The 16,949-nt window shown below is 52.8% G+C and overlaps 1 protein-coding gene across 2 annotated transcripts in view; it reads left to right on the forward strand.

Moving 5' to 3' along the window:
* EPRS1 (glutamyl-prolyl-tRNA synthetase 1) overlaps positions 1-16,949 on the forward strand; it is a 78,254-nt gene that overhangs the window by 32,595 nt on the left and 28,710 nt on the right. For both annotated transcript variants that reach the window (XM_069768477.1, XM_069768478.1), the window contains exons 15-17: positions 2,449-2,656; positions 4,746-4,858; positions 12,535-12,652. In XM_069768477.1, the coding sequence (XP_069624578.1) occupies positions 2,449-2,656; positions 4,746-4,858; positions 12,535-12,652 (439 nt within the window). The remainder of the gene's footprint in view (positions 1-2,448; positions 2,657-4,745; positions 4,859-12,534; positions 12,653-16,949) is intronic.

The raw sequence follows: 16,949 nt of genomic DNA on the forward strand, positions 1-16,949 counted from the left end.
GACCACTGCACCCACGGCTTTTGCGTACACTTAGCTGTGTCTCTGGTCAAATGCGTCTCCACAAGTGCTACAATATGTGGATGATACCTTTTAATTTGTGAAAATACCTTAATTTTCTTTCGAGGAGTCTTAATACCCCGTATGTTCCACGTCATACATACAATCTCAGATCCCATATCTACGTTCGGGAAAAGGCATAACATACACCACAGCCTGGGCGGGAATCAGGAACATCATACAGAGCATAAGGTTATCACTGGCGACTAATAAACATAACAAACAATTGAAATTGAAACTGGTGTAAAATACCAAACCAAACAACATTTGAACAGTGGAGGAGTGTAATCCTACACTCCTATAGTTGAGTAGAATAGGGGATACCCTCACTGGAATCAGCGTCCGGTATAGTTGACAAACTCAGCACCCACATAGAGAGCTCTAGATTGTGTTGCCATCAGATAGAAAGAGCTACTCAAGAGTCCGGGGTACTAGGCCCCTTGTATGACCGTAACCATTCGACCGCCTCCGCCGGGTCAGTGAAGAACAGGGAGGAGCCTTCATGAACAATACGGAGTCGAGCTGGATAAAGCATGGAGTAAATGATGTTTTTATCCCTGAGCTGCTTTTTGACTTCCATAAATCGAACTCGCTGCTTTTGAAGTTCCATAGAGAAGTCCGGGAAGATTGATATAGTGGCGTTATTGAATTTAATAGGGGCCTTCTGCCTTGCCAAGCGAAGAATTGCATCCCTGTCTCTGCAGTTAAGGAGACGTGCCAGAAAGGGTCGGGGCGGAGTTCCAGGAGGAAGAGGTCTCGTTGGGACCCTATGGGCCCTTTCCACAGAAAATGTTGAGGAGAATCCGTCTCCCAGGGAGGTTTTAAGCCAGTCCTCTAGAAATTGCTCAGGTTGCTGACCCTCCGAGCGTTCTGGTAGGCCAATAATTCGGATATTATTACGGCGCAGCCTGTTTTCCAGGTCATCTGCCTTTTGCTTCCAGGCATTCACAGAGCCAGTGGCCTTTGATAACTTAGCCTCCATTGGGGCAATGGTGTCCTCTATCTGAGACACCCTTGTTTCAACCTCTGAAATACGCCCTCTCATAGTTTGTATATCTTGTCGCAGACGGCCCACTTCAGTATGCACGTCTTCTATTTTCTCAGTGAGAGAGGACCTGGTGAGAGATATAGCCTGCATCAACTGCTCAGATGCTTGTTTAAGAGTCAGTTCGTCTTGTTCTCCCTCCTCATTGCTGTCAGAAAGACGATTTTTGCGTTGACTCTGCGTGGGATTATTTCTGAGAGAGCGTGTATTATCTGGGGCATCTTCTCTGGCATATTTCCTCAACTTGTCAGCAGCCCCCGCTCCTTTAGGATGATGCATGGTGATTGGCAGAAGATCCCCACCAAATGACCAAATTTATTATTATGGCAGTCTATTCTCCACTAGCAGACCGGACAGGGCCAAACACCGGGATGCACCCCCCGAGAGGCAGCAAACCAAGCAAAGAGTCTCAGATATCTGCAAATGTATCAATTTAGGAGTTTGCCCAGGCACTGTGTCCCAGAGCAGCCACAGTTCCCCAGGAAGAACAGCAGGGAGGGGGGAACGATCCCTCCAAAGTAATGGTGCAAGCAGGGGTTTTGATAAGGGGAGTGCAGGGCCCAATTTTCCAGGGCGCACACCGCTCTGCCCCTTTTAGTGTTTCAGGCCGGTAGCTCACCTCCTGAATGCACCGCAGACTTGCTATATAGCGCCTCTCTCCTTACTGCTGGAGAGTGCGCTGTGGTAATGGCCGCCGTCTCCCAGGGCCCGCCCGCCGCTCCAGACCCGGCACCTGTCTCCTGCTCCTCGATGTTCCACAGCGTCCCCGCTGTATGTAAGTGCCTGCCGTGCTCCCCGGGGGATCCACCCGGCTTCAGCCGCCGCCGGCACTGCGTCCCGCCCGTCGGAGCCGCGCTTAAAGATGGCCGCCGCAGCCCAGGGACCTCGCCGCTCCTCCAGGCCGCCACAGATATCGGCTCTCCAGCGTTCCACCGCCGCCACCCGGGGGGGTCGCCGGTCTCCCGAGCTTTCAGAGCACCGCCTCAGCCGGTGCAGCTGCAGTTCAGGGGGATAAATGGCCGGATTCAGATCAGGATAATGGGAGCCTCCAAAAGGTGCGTCTTCTCTCTTGGCTTACATAGCCACGCCCCACCGGTAAAGAATTTTAAAGGGGCGCTGCTCACTTCCACAATGGGAGGTGATCGGCACAGGTGACATTGGGTTGGGCAAACCTCCATGATCGGAAAGTATCAGGCGCCAACCCGATATTCAGTAGGTACCTGCCGATTGTGCAGATGTGACCTCATAGATTTATGCTGATACAAAACTGCATACATACGTCTGAGACCCTAATTTATTTTTGCTTTGGTTACCGTTAATTTAGACTTCCGGTTTCTCATCTACAGAGACTCCAGTGGGAAGATAACGTCTCTCGATGCCCAACTCAACTTGGAAAACAAAGACTACAAGAAAACCACCAAGATAACGTGGCTGGCCGACACTCATAAAGCTCCATTAACCCCAACAGTCTGTGTCAACTACGACCATCTGATCACAAAACCCGTCCTGGGGAAAGAAGAAGACTTCAAACAGTACATTAACCGGAGCAGCAAGGTGACCACAACCGTCCCGTCCTGGCAAAAAACCCTTATTAGGCTACGTTCACATTAGCGTTGCATCGGGCACAGCCGCCGCGGTGACGCATGCGTCATGCGCCCCTATATTTAAAGGGAACCTGTCACCCCGTTTTTTCAGATTGAGATAAAAATACTGTTCAATAGGGCCTGCGCTGTGCGTTACAATAGTGTATGTAGTGTACCCTGATTCCCCACCTATGCTGCGAAATACATTACCAAAGTCGCCGTTTTCGCCTGTCAATCAGGCTGGTCTGGTCAGGTGGGCGTGGTGACATCGCTTTTTTCTTCCCCAGCTTTCCGTTGGTGGCGTAGTGGTGTGCGCATGTCCAAGTTCTGAATCCACTGCGCACACGTGAAGAAACAGCGCGCGATCTGCGCTATTACCCCTGTCATCGGTGGGGGCGGCCATCTTCCTGGGGCCGCGCGTGCGCAGATGGAGTGCTCTGCTGCACGGGGCTTCAGGAAAATGGCCGCGGGATGCCGCGCGTGCGCAGATGGAGATCGCGGCGGCCATTTTCCAAAAGCAGAGTTTGCATCTCGGCTTCAGGAAAATGGCCGCCGCGATCTCCATCTGCGCACACGCGGCATCCCGCGGCCATTTTCCTGAAGCCCCGTGCAGCAGAGCACTCCATCTGCGCACGCGCGGCCCCAGGAAGATGGCCGCCCCCACCGATGACAGGGGTAATAGCGCAGATCGCGCGCTGTTTCTTCACGTGTGCGCAGTGGATTCAGAACTTGGACATGCGCACACCACTACGCCACCAACGGAAAGCTGGGGAAGAAAAAAGCGATGTCACCACGCCCACCTGACCAGACCAGCCTGATTGACAGGCGAAAACGGCGACTTTGGTAATGTATTTCGCAGCATAGGTGGGGAATCAGGGTACACTACATACACTATTGTAACGCACAGCGCAGGCCCTATTTAACAGTATTTTTATCTCAATCTGAAAAAACGGGGAGACAGGTTCCCTTTAACATGGGGGGCGTATGGACATGCGTTGCTCTTGCGTTTTGTGATGCATGCGTCACTTTGGCGCAACTGTCAGGGCGCAGAAGACACTGCATGATGCAGTTTTTTCTGCGCCAAAAAGCATGCAAAAATGAATGCATGCATCACAAAATGCTGCGTTGTGCATGCGTTCACATATGCGTTGTGCGTTGCGTCGTCGACGCTGCACCGCACAACGCAAATGTGAACTTAGCCTTACCGGGCATTAAAAAAAAAAAAAAAAAATCTTATTTATGTAAATGTTAACGGCGGGTCTCCATATTGGACATCTATGAGATTAAAGTGGTATCCCCAGAATGTAAAGTTATGCCTTATCCATAGGATAAAGAATAACTTACTGAGTAACTCGCCTTTGAGCCTGGGGGTGAGCGTAGTAGAGGCGCACATTCTCGCCCTCCGCTCCATCCATTGTCCATGAGACTGCAGGGTACGGCGTTCGTCAATTTTCAACTGCTCCCGTCTCCATTATTTGGCTGCAGCGTTTGTGCCACGTTGACAATGCTGCAGCCAATCTCTGAGCTCAGCATTTTTGCCCGCTTAGATGGCGTGAACCACTGATTTCACTGATTGTCACGTCGATGTGCCAGAGGGTCAATACCAGGCGGAAGCAGAAGTACCAGGAGCAAAAGACAGATCAGTCAAGTACTAGAGAGTCCAAACACGAAGGGAAGACACTGAGTTGGAATGGGGAGTCAGCTACTCACACCATAGGCAGAAGCTATAACTGATAAATAGCAAACCCGAGACTAGACTGAGAAAAGTTAACCCCTGACATGATCAGACCAGGAAAAGGGAAGACAGGACTCAAAATGTCTGGATCATGACACCCCCACACTGAGCTGCTTAGCATTGTAAACATTGGGTGCCAGTAATACATATTAAAAGCAAAACCTTTTTTCTGTATTTCTTTATTGGGGGACGCAGGAAACCGTCCCCCAGTGAAGGCTCCAAAAAAGATATTTTATGGCGAGTACCCAAAATCCTTTTTTTTTTCTTTTTTTTTCCTTTTTGGTAAAGGTCCACTTATCACTGATTATATTGCGATTCTTTTCAGCAAGAAGAAGTGATGCTCGGAGACCCCTGTCTGAAGACCCTGAAGAAAGGAGACATCATCCAGCTGCAGCGGAGGGGCTTTTATATTTGTGATGAGACGTATGAGCCCTTCAGGTATGAAATAATACATTTATTGGTACCAGACATTATTGTTTTTTTTTGTTTTGTTTTTTTACCGACATCCTAATCTTGGATGTGCAGAAATTGTTCATTGTAATCCATGCCTTAACCCCTTCAAGTCGCGGCCCTTTTTCGTTTTTGCGTTTTCATTTTTCACTTCCCTCCTTCCCAGAGCCATAACTTTTTTATTTTTCCGTCAATATGGTCATGTGAGGGCTTATTTTTTGCGGGACGAGTTGTACTTTTGAACGACACCATTGGTTTTACCATGTCTTTTACTAGAAAACGGGAAACAAATTCCAAGTGCGGTGAAATTGCAAAAAAAAGTGCAATCCCACACTTGTTTTTTGTTTGGCTTTTTTGCTAGGTTCATTAAATACTAAAACTAACCTTCCATTGTGATTCTCTAGGTCATTCCGAGTTCATAGACACCTAACATGACTAGGTTATTTTTTATCCAAGTGGTGAAAAAAAATTCAAAACTTTGCTTAAAAAAAAAAAAAAAAAAAAGTGCCATTTTCCGATACCCGAAGCGTCTCCATTTTTCGTGATCTGGGGTCGGGTGAGGGCTTATTTTTTGCGTGCCGAGCTGACGTTTTTAATGATACCATTTTGGTGCAGATACGTTCTTTTGATCGCCCGTTATTGCATTTTAATGCAATGTCACGGCGACCAAAAAAACGTAATTCTGGCGTTTCGGATTTTTTTTTCTCGCTACGCTGTTTAGCGATCAGGTTAATGCTTTTTTTTATTGATAGATCGGGCGATTCTGAACGCGGTGATACCAAATATGTGTAGGTTTTTTTTTTTTAATTGTTTTATTTAGGATGGGGCGAAAGGGGGATGATTTAAACTTATATATTTTTATTTTTTTCATATTTTTAAAAACATTTTTTTTTTTTTTACTTGTGTCATGCTTCAATAGCCTCCATGGGAGGCTAGAAGCTGGCATAGCCTGATCGGCTCTGCTACATAGCAGCGATCATCAGATCGCTGCTATGTAGCAGAAATGCAGGTGTGCTGTGAGCGCCGACCACAGGGTGGCGCTCACAGCAGGCCGGCATCAGTAACCATAGAGGTCTCAAGGACCTCTATGGTTACCTTCCTGATGCATCGCCGATCATGTGACGGGGGTCGGCGATGACATCATTTCCGGCCGCCCGGCCGGAAGCGCCGGTTAAATGCCGCTGTCAGTGTTTGACAGCGGCATTTAACAGGTTAATAGCGGCAGGTGAATAGCGTTTTCACCCGCCGCTATTGCGCGCACATGTCAGCTGTACAAAACAGCTGACATGTCGCGACTTTGATGTGGGCTCACCGCCGGAGCCCACATCAAAGGGGGAGACACGACATGCGCCGTACTATTACTGCGCATGTCGTGAAAGGGTTAAATTAATTTTCCACATTTCTGTTAACAAATCCAAGAACTTTCTCCTATTGACTCGTCTTTTACTTTTCTTTATCGCCTCTCATTGGGGGACACCGGAACCATGGGTGTATGCTGCTGCCACTAGGAGGCTGACACTATGCAAATAAAAAAAAATTAGCTCCTCCTCTGCAGTGTACACCCCACCGACTGGCATTAAACTCTTCAGTTTAGCTTAGTGTCAGTAGGAGGTGGACACGGGTCTTTCATTAGACCCTTATCTACCTCAATGTGCGTCGTTTCTTTTCAGGTTTTTTCCGGAGGGATACAGGGTGAGCAGTCACACCTGTATTCCCACAATGCGGACTATGAGTACGGCGTGTACTGCCACCCCGTATCCTCATAGATCCCTCTCCAGGACCAAGATCCTAGCACAGAAGCGTGCTCAGAAGTCCGGTCCTGGCTCCGTCCCCCACCCACTCGCCTACCAGAGCCTGTCGGTTGGAGGAGACGAGGACGTCCATCACAGCTCCGTGGACGTCTCATTCCCCTCAGGTTAGTAACGGCGTGGGATGTTTAGGTGAGTATTTCCCCTCCATTCCCCCGGGATATTTTCTCCAGATGTCCCCCTGTCCTCCCTCATGGCGTTTATTTTAGAGGGATCCCAAGGACAGCCATAAGCTCTTCTTCCTTAGCGGCCGCAGTTCTCTCCCTGCAGCCGCACAGCCCCTTACAGAGTCACAGCCTAGCAGGCTGCCGCGCCGCTTCCCCCTGCGGTCTCCCTGCTCGGGGGCCACAATGCGTCCTGTGTCTGCACGGCGTCCTTGGCAGGATGCCGTGCCACTTACTTTCTGCGGCGCTCCGACGCTGCGACTCTCCGGCGGCGCTCCGGCACCGCGATTTTCCGGCGGCGCCGGCCTCTAATTTAGGTCCCGGCTTCTGCCGGGGCCTATTTCTGGCGCCGCGACCCCGCCACTTCCGCTTTCCCGGACAGCAGGCTGCCGCTCTTCTCAGTCCCTGCGGCGCACTGCTCCGGCGCCGCAGTTCCCTTCTCCGGCGGCGGCGGCCTCTAATTTAGGTTCCGGCTTAGGCCGGGGCCTACTTCCGGTTTCTCGGCTCCTCACTTCCGGTTCTGCGGGCGGGCTTTTTCCCGCCCGACTTACTGTGCCCTGCCTACCGGCGCCCCTGCGTCTGGCTCCGCCCCCTTCCTCCTGGGACACTCGTCTGGTGTGAGCACCGCTTTGTACCGGCAGCAGCACCAGCTCTCGCAAGCGCACCCGCATCTTCTGTGGGCACAGCTCTATCTGCGCTGAATACAGCTCCTCAGGGCACTCCATCGACAAGGGGGACATCTTCCAGGACCGGGTCCGTGAGTAGCTGCACTGCAGACTGACACCCCCCTCTGCCCACTGTCCCCTAACATACTGGCATCTTCAGGGTCCCTAAAAATGTCTACCTCTAAAGGGGGCCGCTCTCGTCCCCCTACCTCTTCATCTTCTGCCTTAGTCACGTACTTTGCATGTTCGTCCTGTAACAGCAAACTTCCCTCAGGTCAGTCCTCCCCGCTGTGTCAGTCCTGCAGCAACCCGATTGTTCCCACCGCCCAGGATCCCCCGGCTGTTCCGCCCGAGAGTGATCCCCCCATCCCAGGCTGGGCCGCCTCTCTGTCACAATCGGTGGCCGATTTAACACGGGTATCTCAAACCCTAGTGTCTGTGCTGGATCGGTTACCCCTGCAGACGCCTGCAGTGGCCAGCGGGTCGCAGGAACCGCCGCCCGAGCCCTCCTTGATAAGCCACAAAAGGTCCAGACAGGAACGTCGGTCTGAGTCCTCTTCGCGCTCCATCTCGCCGTTCGGCCCTCCCCCGCGGTTGGTGTCCCACCGATCCTCCTCCCCTGAGTCAGGCGAGGCTTTATCTGATGCGCCTTCGGAGGATACTTCGGAGCTGGATCCTAACCAAATCGCCACCATGAGTGAGACAGTCCAGAACCTCATTGGGGCAATAAACCAAACATGTGGCATCAAGGATCCCTCTACGGAACCCGCAGATCAGGCGGTTTCGTTTAGACGGGCCAAACCACCTTCAAAATTTTTCGCTCCTCATCCTGAATTCGAGGAAATCGTGTCCAGAGAGAGAGAGAACCCCACTAGGCGTTTTCAGAGGGGAAAACGCCTGGGTGTGTTATATCCTTTTCCTCCAGAACTTACCGCCAATTGGACGGCCTCTCCCTCGGTGGACCCCCCTGTTTCCAGGCTGTCCACCAACACGGTGCTTCCTCTGTCTGGCGGAGCATCTCTGAAGGATTCTAACGATAGTTATAGAATCCTTCGCAAAATCTGCTTTTGAAGCGGCTTCAGCGGCTCTATGTCCAGCTTTTGCGTCCACTTGGGCTTCAAAATCCATCTCAAAATGGGCCAAGGATCTTCGGCGAGGTATCCTGGATGGGGCGCCTCCCGCGCAATTAGCGGAACTTGCCAACCAGATTTCCCACGCTGGTGAATACCTGGTTTCCGCCTCCCTGGATGCCGCGTCTTGTGCGGCTCAAGCTTCCAGCAATGCCGTTGCCATCCGCCGGACCGTTTGGCTCAAGGCCTGGCAGGCGGACTTGTCCTCCAAAAAGTCCCTCACTAGTCTGCCCTTCCAGGGCTCTCGCCTCTTTGGTTCCCAGCTGGACCAAATAATTAAGGACGCCACCGGGGGTACAAGTTCTCTTCTCCCCCAGGCTAAGCCTCGTCGCCCTCCTCCTAGACGACAGTTTCGTTCTTTTCGGCCTTTTCGTCGCTTCGCTGCGTCAAACTCCTTTTCCCAGCAGCAACAGAGGCCACAGGCACGTCAAGAGAAGAAGGCGGTGTCCTTTAGGCCCACTCCGTCCTGGCGTCCTCGTTTCTCCCAGGGTAGATCCTCCAGGCCCAGGACTGGAAGATCCACCTCGGCATGACTCTCGGCAAGACTCCAGCCCAACTCCCAGATTGGGCGGCCGTCTTCTCCTTTTCAGGGACGTCTGGATTTCCGCAGTAGAGGATGCATGGGTCAGGGAAGTTGTCTCCTCGGGATACAAAATAGAGTTTGCTTCCCGACCTCGGGATCGTTTCTTCCAATCCCGTCCTCCAAGAGACCCCACTCTAGTTCCGGGCTTCTTCTCAGCCATCGCTTCTCTGCTCAAATCCGGGGTAATCGTTCCCGTCCCAGAAAAAGAACGCTTCACGGGTTTCTACTCGAATCTTTTTGTGGTACCGAAAAAAGACGGCAAAGTTCGCCCCATTCTGGACCTCAAATTGCTGAACAGGAGAGTTCGCCTGAGACACTTCAGGATGGAATCCCTTCGTTCAGTAATTGCTTCCATGGAGGCTCAGGAGTTTCTATGCTCAATAGATATCCAGGACGCCTACCTCCATGTCCCGATATTTCCCGGACATCACCGTTTCCTGCGCTTTGCAGTGCAACGAGATCATTTTCAGTTCGTCGCCCTGCCGTTCGGTCTCGCAACCGCGCCAAGAGTGTTCACGAAGATCATGGCGGCGCTGATGGCCATCTTGAGAGTCAGAGGCCTGGTCCTATTTCCATATCTCGACGACATCCTCATCAAGGCTCCGTCCTTCGCTCAGGCCCACGAAAGCCTGTCCATTGTTCTCAACACCTTAGCCCGTTTCGGGTGGCTGGTAAACCGGAAGAAGTCCTGTCTTATTCCTTCTCAGTGCATCATCTTTCTGGGCATGCTTTTCGATACTCGTCAGAGCAGAGTCTTCCTTCCCACAGACAAGAGATCCACTCTCTGTCGGGACATACGCTTGCTCCAGGGTCCTCGACCTCCCTCCCTCCGTTCGGCCATGAAGGTTCTGGGGAGGATGGTTGCTACATTGGAAGCGATTCCCTTCGCCCAATTCCATTCGCGACCCCTTCAGCAAGCCATTCTGTCTCAGTGGGACAGGTCGGTCTTCTCCCTGGATCGGCCGATCAGACTCACCTTTCGGGTCATGCGGTCTCTCAACTGGTGGTCGACGTCACCTCTCATCTCCCAGGGCAGGTCCTTCCTTCCGGTTCACTGGCAGGTGGTGACAACGGACGCCAGCCTGATCGGCTGGGGTGCGGTTTTTCGCCACCTGACGGTTCAGGGCCGCTGGTCGCCGCAGGAGTCATCTCTGCCGATCAACGTCCTCGAAATTCGGGCCATCTTCCTGTCCCTCCGCCACTGGGAAAGGATCCTCAGGGGCCTTCCAGTCCGGATCCAGACGGACAATGCCACGGCTGTGGCATGTGTCAACCATCAGGGGGGGACTCGGAGCTCCTTGGCCCTTGCCGAGGTATCCAAGATCCTCCTTTGGGCAGAGGCAACGGTTCCGGTGATATCCGCGGTGCATATCCCCGGCGTGGAAAACTGGGCCGCCGACTTCCTCAGCCGCGAGGGCCTCGCGGCAGGGGAATGGTCCTTGCATCCGGAGGTCTTCCATCAGATTTGTCTTCGATGGGGAACTCCGGATGTGGATCTTACGGCGTCCCGAGTCAACAGGAAGGTTCCGCAGTTCGTCTCCAGGTCCCGCGATCCTCTCGCAGTGGGCGTCGATGCTTTGGCCATTCCTTGGTCACAGTTTGAGCTGCCCTACCTGTTCCCACCCCTTCCATTACTTCCCAAACTGTTGAAGAAGATCAAAGCGGAAGGGGTGCCGGTCATCCTGATCGCCCCGGATTGACCCAGGAGAGCTTGGTTCGCGGAGCTCGTCAACCTTCTCGCGGACGCTCCCTGGCGCCTTCCAGACAGGCCCGATCTGCTGTCCCAGGGTCCGATCTGCCACCCGAATTCTCGGTCGCTCAGTTTAACGGCGTGGCTGTTGAGACCGCGGTTCTGAGAGCGTCCGGCCTTTCGGACCGGGTGATTCACATCATGATTCAGGCTCGGAAGCCTTCGTCTTCCAGGATCTACTACCGCACCTGGAAGGCCTACTTCCGGTGGTGCGAGTCCAACCGCGTTCCGCCTATGGTTTTTTCCCTGCCTTCTCTTTTGGCCTTCCTTCAGGCAGGACTGGATTCGGGCCTGGCTCTTAGTTCCCTGAAGGGTCAGGTCTCTGCGCTTTCCATCCTCTTTCAGAAGACCTTGGCCTCTCGGCCACAGGTTAAGACCTTCTTTCAGGGGGTAGCCCACGCCGTCCCGCCGTACAGGGCCCCTGTGGAGGCATGGGACCTAAACCTGGTACTGGACGTTCTGAAGGTTTCTCCCTTTGAACCTCTTAGGGAGATTCCTCTATCAGTTTTATCATGGAAGGTAGCCTTTCTTGTGGCCATCACGTCCATTCGCCGCGTTTCCGAGCTGGCGGCCCTGTCTTGCCGCCCTCCGTTTTTGGTCATTCACCAGGACAAGGTGGTCTTCCGGCCCCCACCTTCTTTTCTTCCTAAGGTGGTTTCCACCTTCCACCTCAACGAGGACATCGTTCTACCTTCCTTTTGTCCAGCTCCGACTCATCCTCTGGAGCGATCGTTGAACAAGCTGGACCTTGTCAGGGCTGTGAGGATCTATCTGGACAGAACGTCCACTTTCCGGAAGACGGATTCCTTTTTCGTCATTCCTGATGGCACGCGCAGAGGCCAGCCGGCTTCTAAAGCGACTATTGCTCGATGGATCAGAATGGCAATCTTGGAGGCTTACCGGGTCAAGAACAGAGTGCCCCCTCCTGGGATTAAGGCTCACTCTACCCGGGCAGTCGGCGCCTCCTGGGCGGTGCACCACAGGGCTTCCGCCCTGCAGCTGTGCAAAGCGGCAACTTGGTCTGCCATCCACACGTTCGCCAAATTTTACAAGGTCCATACCTACGCATCGGCGGACGCCAGCCTAGGCAGAAGGATCCTGCAGGCAGCAGTGGTGAGTCCTCTGACCTGATGGAAGTCTGTTTTCCCGCCCTAGGGACTGCTTTGGGACGTCCCATGGTTCCTGTGTCCCCCAATGAGAGGTGATAAAGAAAACAGGATTTTTGGTTGCTTACCGTAAAATCTGTTTCTTGAAGCCTCCATTGGGGGACACAGCACCCTCCCAATGTTTTTGTTATATGTTCTCTGACTGTTCTCACGTTTACAGTTCTCAAGTTTGTGGTTATGGTTTTTCAACCTTGTTCTTTCTCCTACTGCTTTCTCACTAACTGAAGAGTTTAATGCCAGTCGGTGGGGTGTACACTGCAGAGGAGGAGCTAACTTTTTTATTTGCATAGTGTCAGCCTCCTAGTGGCAGCAGCATACACCCATGGTTCCTGTGTCCCCCAATGGAGGCTTCAAGAAACAGATTTTACGGTAAGCAACCAAAAATCCTGTTTTCTCAGCCCCAACAGCTGCATGGAGGCTCCTTGTGTCCTGATCTACATCCCAGATGGGCACACCAAGGAGATGCCAACTTCTGGCTCCAAGGAGAAAACGAAATCCGCCGGCGTCAAGAAAGAAGTGAGTGTTAAGAATAGACGGAAAATGCTCCATTTAGGAAACCCATTTTTAATCTCTTGGAGAAACCTCCATCTTTTTTTTTTTTTTTTTCTTAGTATTTGCGGGGGGTTTTTTTCTCTCACCTTCTCCCAAGAGACATATTTATTTTTCCATCTGCGTACGTTTACATTTTTTTTTTTTTTTTTTTTTATTTGCGGGACCCATTGTAGTTTTCCACAACACAATACTAAGCACTGGGAAATAGGAATAAAATTTCAAGTGTGGCAGAAAAAGCGAAAAAAAAAATGTTTTTACCATTGATTTTTATGAGATATATTACTCTGTCGCCTCATTGGGGGACACAGGACCATGGGTGTTATGCTGCTGTCCACTAGGAGGCGACACTTTGCATAATCTGAAAAAGATTAACCGTGGCTCCTCCTCTGCAGTATACACCCCTGGATGGCGTCAGCCTTCTCCAGTTTTTGCTTAGTGTCGCATAGGAGGCACACCTAAGATTTTTTTTACTCCGTTTTTTTTCCAACGGATTACAGATGAAGAAAAGTGGGTCTCCTGTGAGACTCCCGGCATGGCTCCTTCCTTGGTTCCCTATTACGGGGCGCCCGGATGAAGTAGAGATGGCTATCCCCTATGTCGCTCCTTCCCCAGTCCCTTGGGTGCTGGTTCGATGTCGAGATCCCCCCTCCTTCCCCAATTCCTTTTGGTTTATGGGTTGAGGTCGAGGCGAGGATAAAGCCCCTGAAGGTCATAGCAGCACCCTCCCTAATCCCCCTCTGGGGGCATTGGGTTGAGACGCCTCAGGTAGGGCCTGTACAGGCAGCACTCTGCAGCTCCCAGCAATGGGCCAGCACACTGCGCCTGCATCCAGGGTCCCCAGCCCAGCTGCGGGCTCCTGTTGGGGCCGGGGTAAGTGCAGGCAGGCATGGCACAGACAGACACAGGGCTCCCTGCGCCCCTGTCTCTGCGGCAGCACCAGCTCTATACTGCCTCAGGGGGACCCCTCACAGGGCCCCCCTTCCGCTTATAGCCCCACCGCTATCCTGCCTTTAAATCCAGGGGGGTCCTGTTCAGATCCAACCCCCTCCCGGACGTCCGCGCCGGCCTGGAGCCTTTCTGGGCATCAGGCATCTAATTTAGGCCGCAGCTTCGGCCTAGCTGAAGCCGCCGCCTCCTCTCCGCCCCCTGGATGACAAATATGACACTCTACAATGTCACAGAGGGGGCGGATCGAGACAGAAAGGGCGCGTTTTTACACAGCTTTGCCGCCTTTTTCCTCAGCTCTCCGCCCCCTTCTCCCCTTGCCTTTTCTCCTCGGCGGCCATTTCTACTGCAGCAAGGATTAACCCTGCATCTCCCAGTCAGCATGACCAGTCCAGCCAGTCTCCAGGGTGGGCACAGGACTGTGGTTCTTCGGCACTGGACCTAGGAGAAAACTGGTGGGGTAAGATCACAGCTGGGTTGTTTTACTCGGCTGTGAATCCATATTCCCTATAAGGCTCCCCTATAAGGTTCCTCTGCATAGCTGCCCCTGTAAGGTGCTCTGCATAGCCAGCCCTTTTGCACTCTGTGCACTATGCCGGGCTCAAGGTCCAAGAGAACCAGGCAGGACTGCTATTATGCATTCTGCACAGCCTGCGGGACCGCTCTCCCCAGTGGCAGCACGTACCCGCACTGCCAGGACTGCATCCAGACTACTGTGTCGGAGCCCCAAGAGGCCCCTGCCAATGCTTCAGTGTCTGATGCCACGCCGGAATGGGTCACTCAGATGTCGCAATCTATGACGCAGTCTATAGATAACCTCCACATTGCCTCGGCTATGACCGTTACCAAGCAAAAGGGAGAGCTTGACTCAGGGACAGGACGACCCTGGCACATCCACGTCTAGGTCAGGACGCAAGCGGACCCACAGGTCACGTTCATCTGCGTCATCCCCTTCTAGGGAGAGACACCGTAGTTCCAGGTCATCTAGATCGTCCCCTTCCAGGGGCAGACAATGCAGATCTCCGCAATCCCCGACCAGAGAAGGCCTCCGCCCCAGCTCACCCAGCAGGGGACGCCTCAGTGATACTCTGGATTCGTAAGACATCTGTGACTCCGACTCGGACAAGGAAACGGAGGGGTCCCTGATCCCAATCCCTCATAGCAATACAGCGCTAGTTGAGGACTTCATCTCTTCCATCCATCGGGTGCTGGACATTTCTGATCCGCCACTAGAGGCCCCAGAACACAAGATTTCCTTCGAAGGACCTCTGAAGCCGCCTAAGGTTTTCTCTAACCACCCAGAGTTTAAGGCGATCCTTAAAAAGCAGTTTTCACAGCCTGAGAAAAAAATTTCTAATCACAAATATCTGGAGGCGAGGTACCCCTTCCCACAGAAGGATACCAAGGAGTGGACAGACCCACCCGAAGTGGACCCCCCAGTCTCTAGAATAGCAGCACAGATCCTCCTTTCACTGCCAGATAGCTCAACCCTCAGGGATGCAGCAGACCGGCAGGTAGAACGCATGGCTCGTTCAATTTTCGAGGCTGCTGGGGCATCCCTGGCTTCTGCGTTCGCTTCAGTTTGGGCTGCCAAGGCCATTGTGGCCTTGGCCAAAAATTTACAAGCTGGCCTCCAAGCATCCGCTCCTGTGCTGTCGGACCAAGCGGTTCACATAGCAGTCATAGCAGATTACATGCTTCATGCAGCTCTGGATTCAGCAAGGGGTGTAGCGGGGATAGCATCAAACGCCATCACAATTCAGCGTATCCTCTGGCTGCGGGAATGGAAAGCGGACGCAGCCTCAAAGAAGTCCCTCACGCACCTCCCCTACCTCAGTGGGCGACTTTTTGGTGAACAGTTGGACACGATGATATCCCAACGCCACCGGGGGTAAGAGTACCTCTCTTCCCCAACTGAAACCTAAACACACTTATAAGAAGCGTAACCAGACTCGATTCCGATCCTTTCGGAATTCTGCGGGCTGGTCGTCTCGCGTCCAGCACAAAATCGTAACCGTTCCCCACGCAGGGACAACTCACGGTTGACGCAAAGGTCAGACAAGACCTGGTAGTCAAAAGCAGCCCAGTCTAAGCCCAGAGGATGAAAATCTCAGACGTTCTCCTCATGACTCATGGACTCCGGAAGACACCACACCCGTAGGCGGCCGACTTTTGCTCTTTCATCAAGTCTGGCTGCCTATTACAGAAGACAGGTGGGTCAGGGAACTAGTGTCTTCCGGATACAAGATAGAGTTCACCTCCAACCCACCGGACCGATTCTTCTTTTCTGTCCCCCCAAAACCACCGGCCAAGGCTCGTGCCTTCCGACAAGCGGTCTCCTGGCTTTTTCAAGCAGGAGTCATAGTACCTGTCCCCACGGCCGAGCGCTTCCGAGGGTTCTACTCCAATCTATTCGTAATCCCCAAGAAAGGAGGCAGTGTGCGGCCCATACTGGATCTAAAACAACTCAACAAATATGTACGGGTTCGTCACTTCCGCATGGAGTCTCTTCAGTCCATCATTGCGTCCATGGAGAAGGGAGAATATCTCGCCTCCATAGACATACAAGACGCATACCTGCATATACCGATTGCACCTGCCCATCAGAGATTTCTCAGGTTCGCAATCGACCAGGACCACTACCAGCTCGTGACTCTCCCGTTCGGACTCGCCACGGCTCCCAGAGTGTTTACCAAAGTCATGGCAGCCACCATTGACGTCCTGCACGTCGTTCCATACTTGGACGATCTACTCATCAAGGCTCCCACCTTCAAGGACTGCGAGCTCAGCGTCTCAATTACAATCGACACTGAGTCTCATGGGCTGGTTAGTCAACCTACAAAAGTCATCACCAACCCCGAGTCAGTCTCTGACATTCCTGGGAATGCTATTCAACACCTCCAGGGGTCTAGTGCTCCTTCCCAAGGACAAGGCACTGGCTCTCCGCCTAGGAGTTCGCACCCTCCTCCGCAAACCCCCTCGATCTCGCCGGTTTGCCATGAGAGTCCTCGGCAGGATGGGGGCAGCAATAGAAGCGGTCCCATTTGCCCAGTTTCGCCTCAGGCCTCTCCAACTAGCCATCCTCAAGTCCTGGGACAAAAACCCTTTCTCTCTCGACAGGGAGTTCCGGCTAACGTCGTCAACCAAGAGGTCCCTGCACTGGTGGCTCAAACCAACCACGCTAGCAAAGGGGAAATCCTTTCTCACAGGTCAATGGAAGGTTCTGACCACTGATGCGAGCCTGACTGGTTGGGGTGCAGTGCACCTACACCACAGGGCACAGGGCAAGTGGTCCCCAGTGGAAGCGACCATGCCC

This window comes from Ranitomeya imitator, chromosome 5 (assembly GCF_032444005.1).
Source record: "Ranitomeya imitator isolate aRanImi1 chromosome 5, aRanImi1.pri, whole genome shotgun sequence".
Taxonomy (NCBI): domain Eukaryota; kingdom Metazoa; phylum Chordata; class Amphibia; order Anura; family Dendrobatidae; genus Ranitomeya; species Ranitomeya imitator.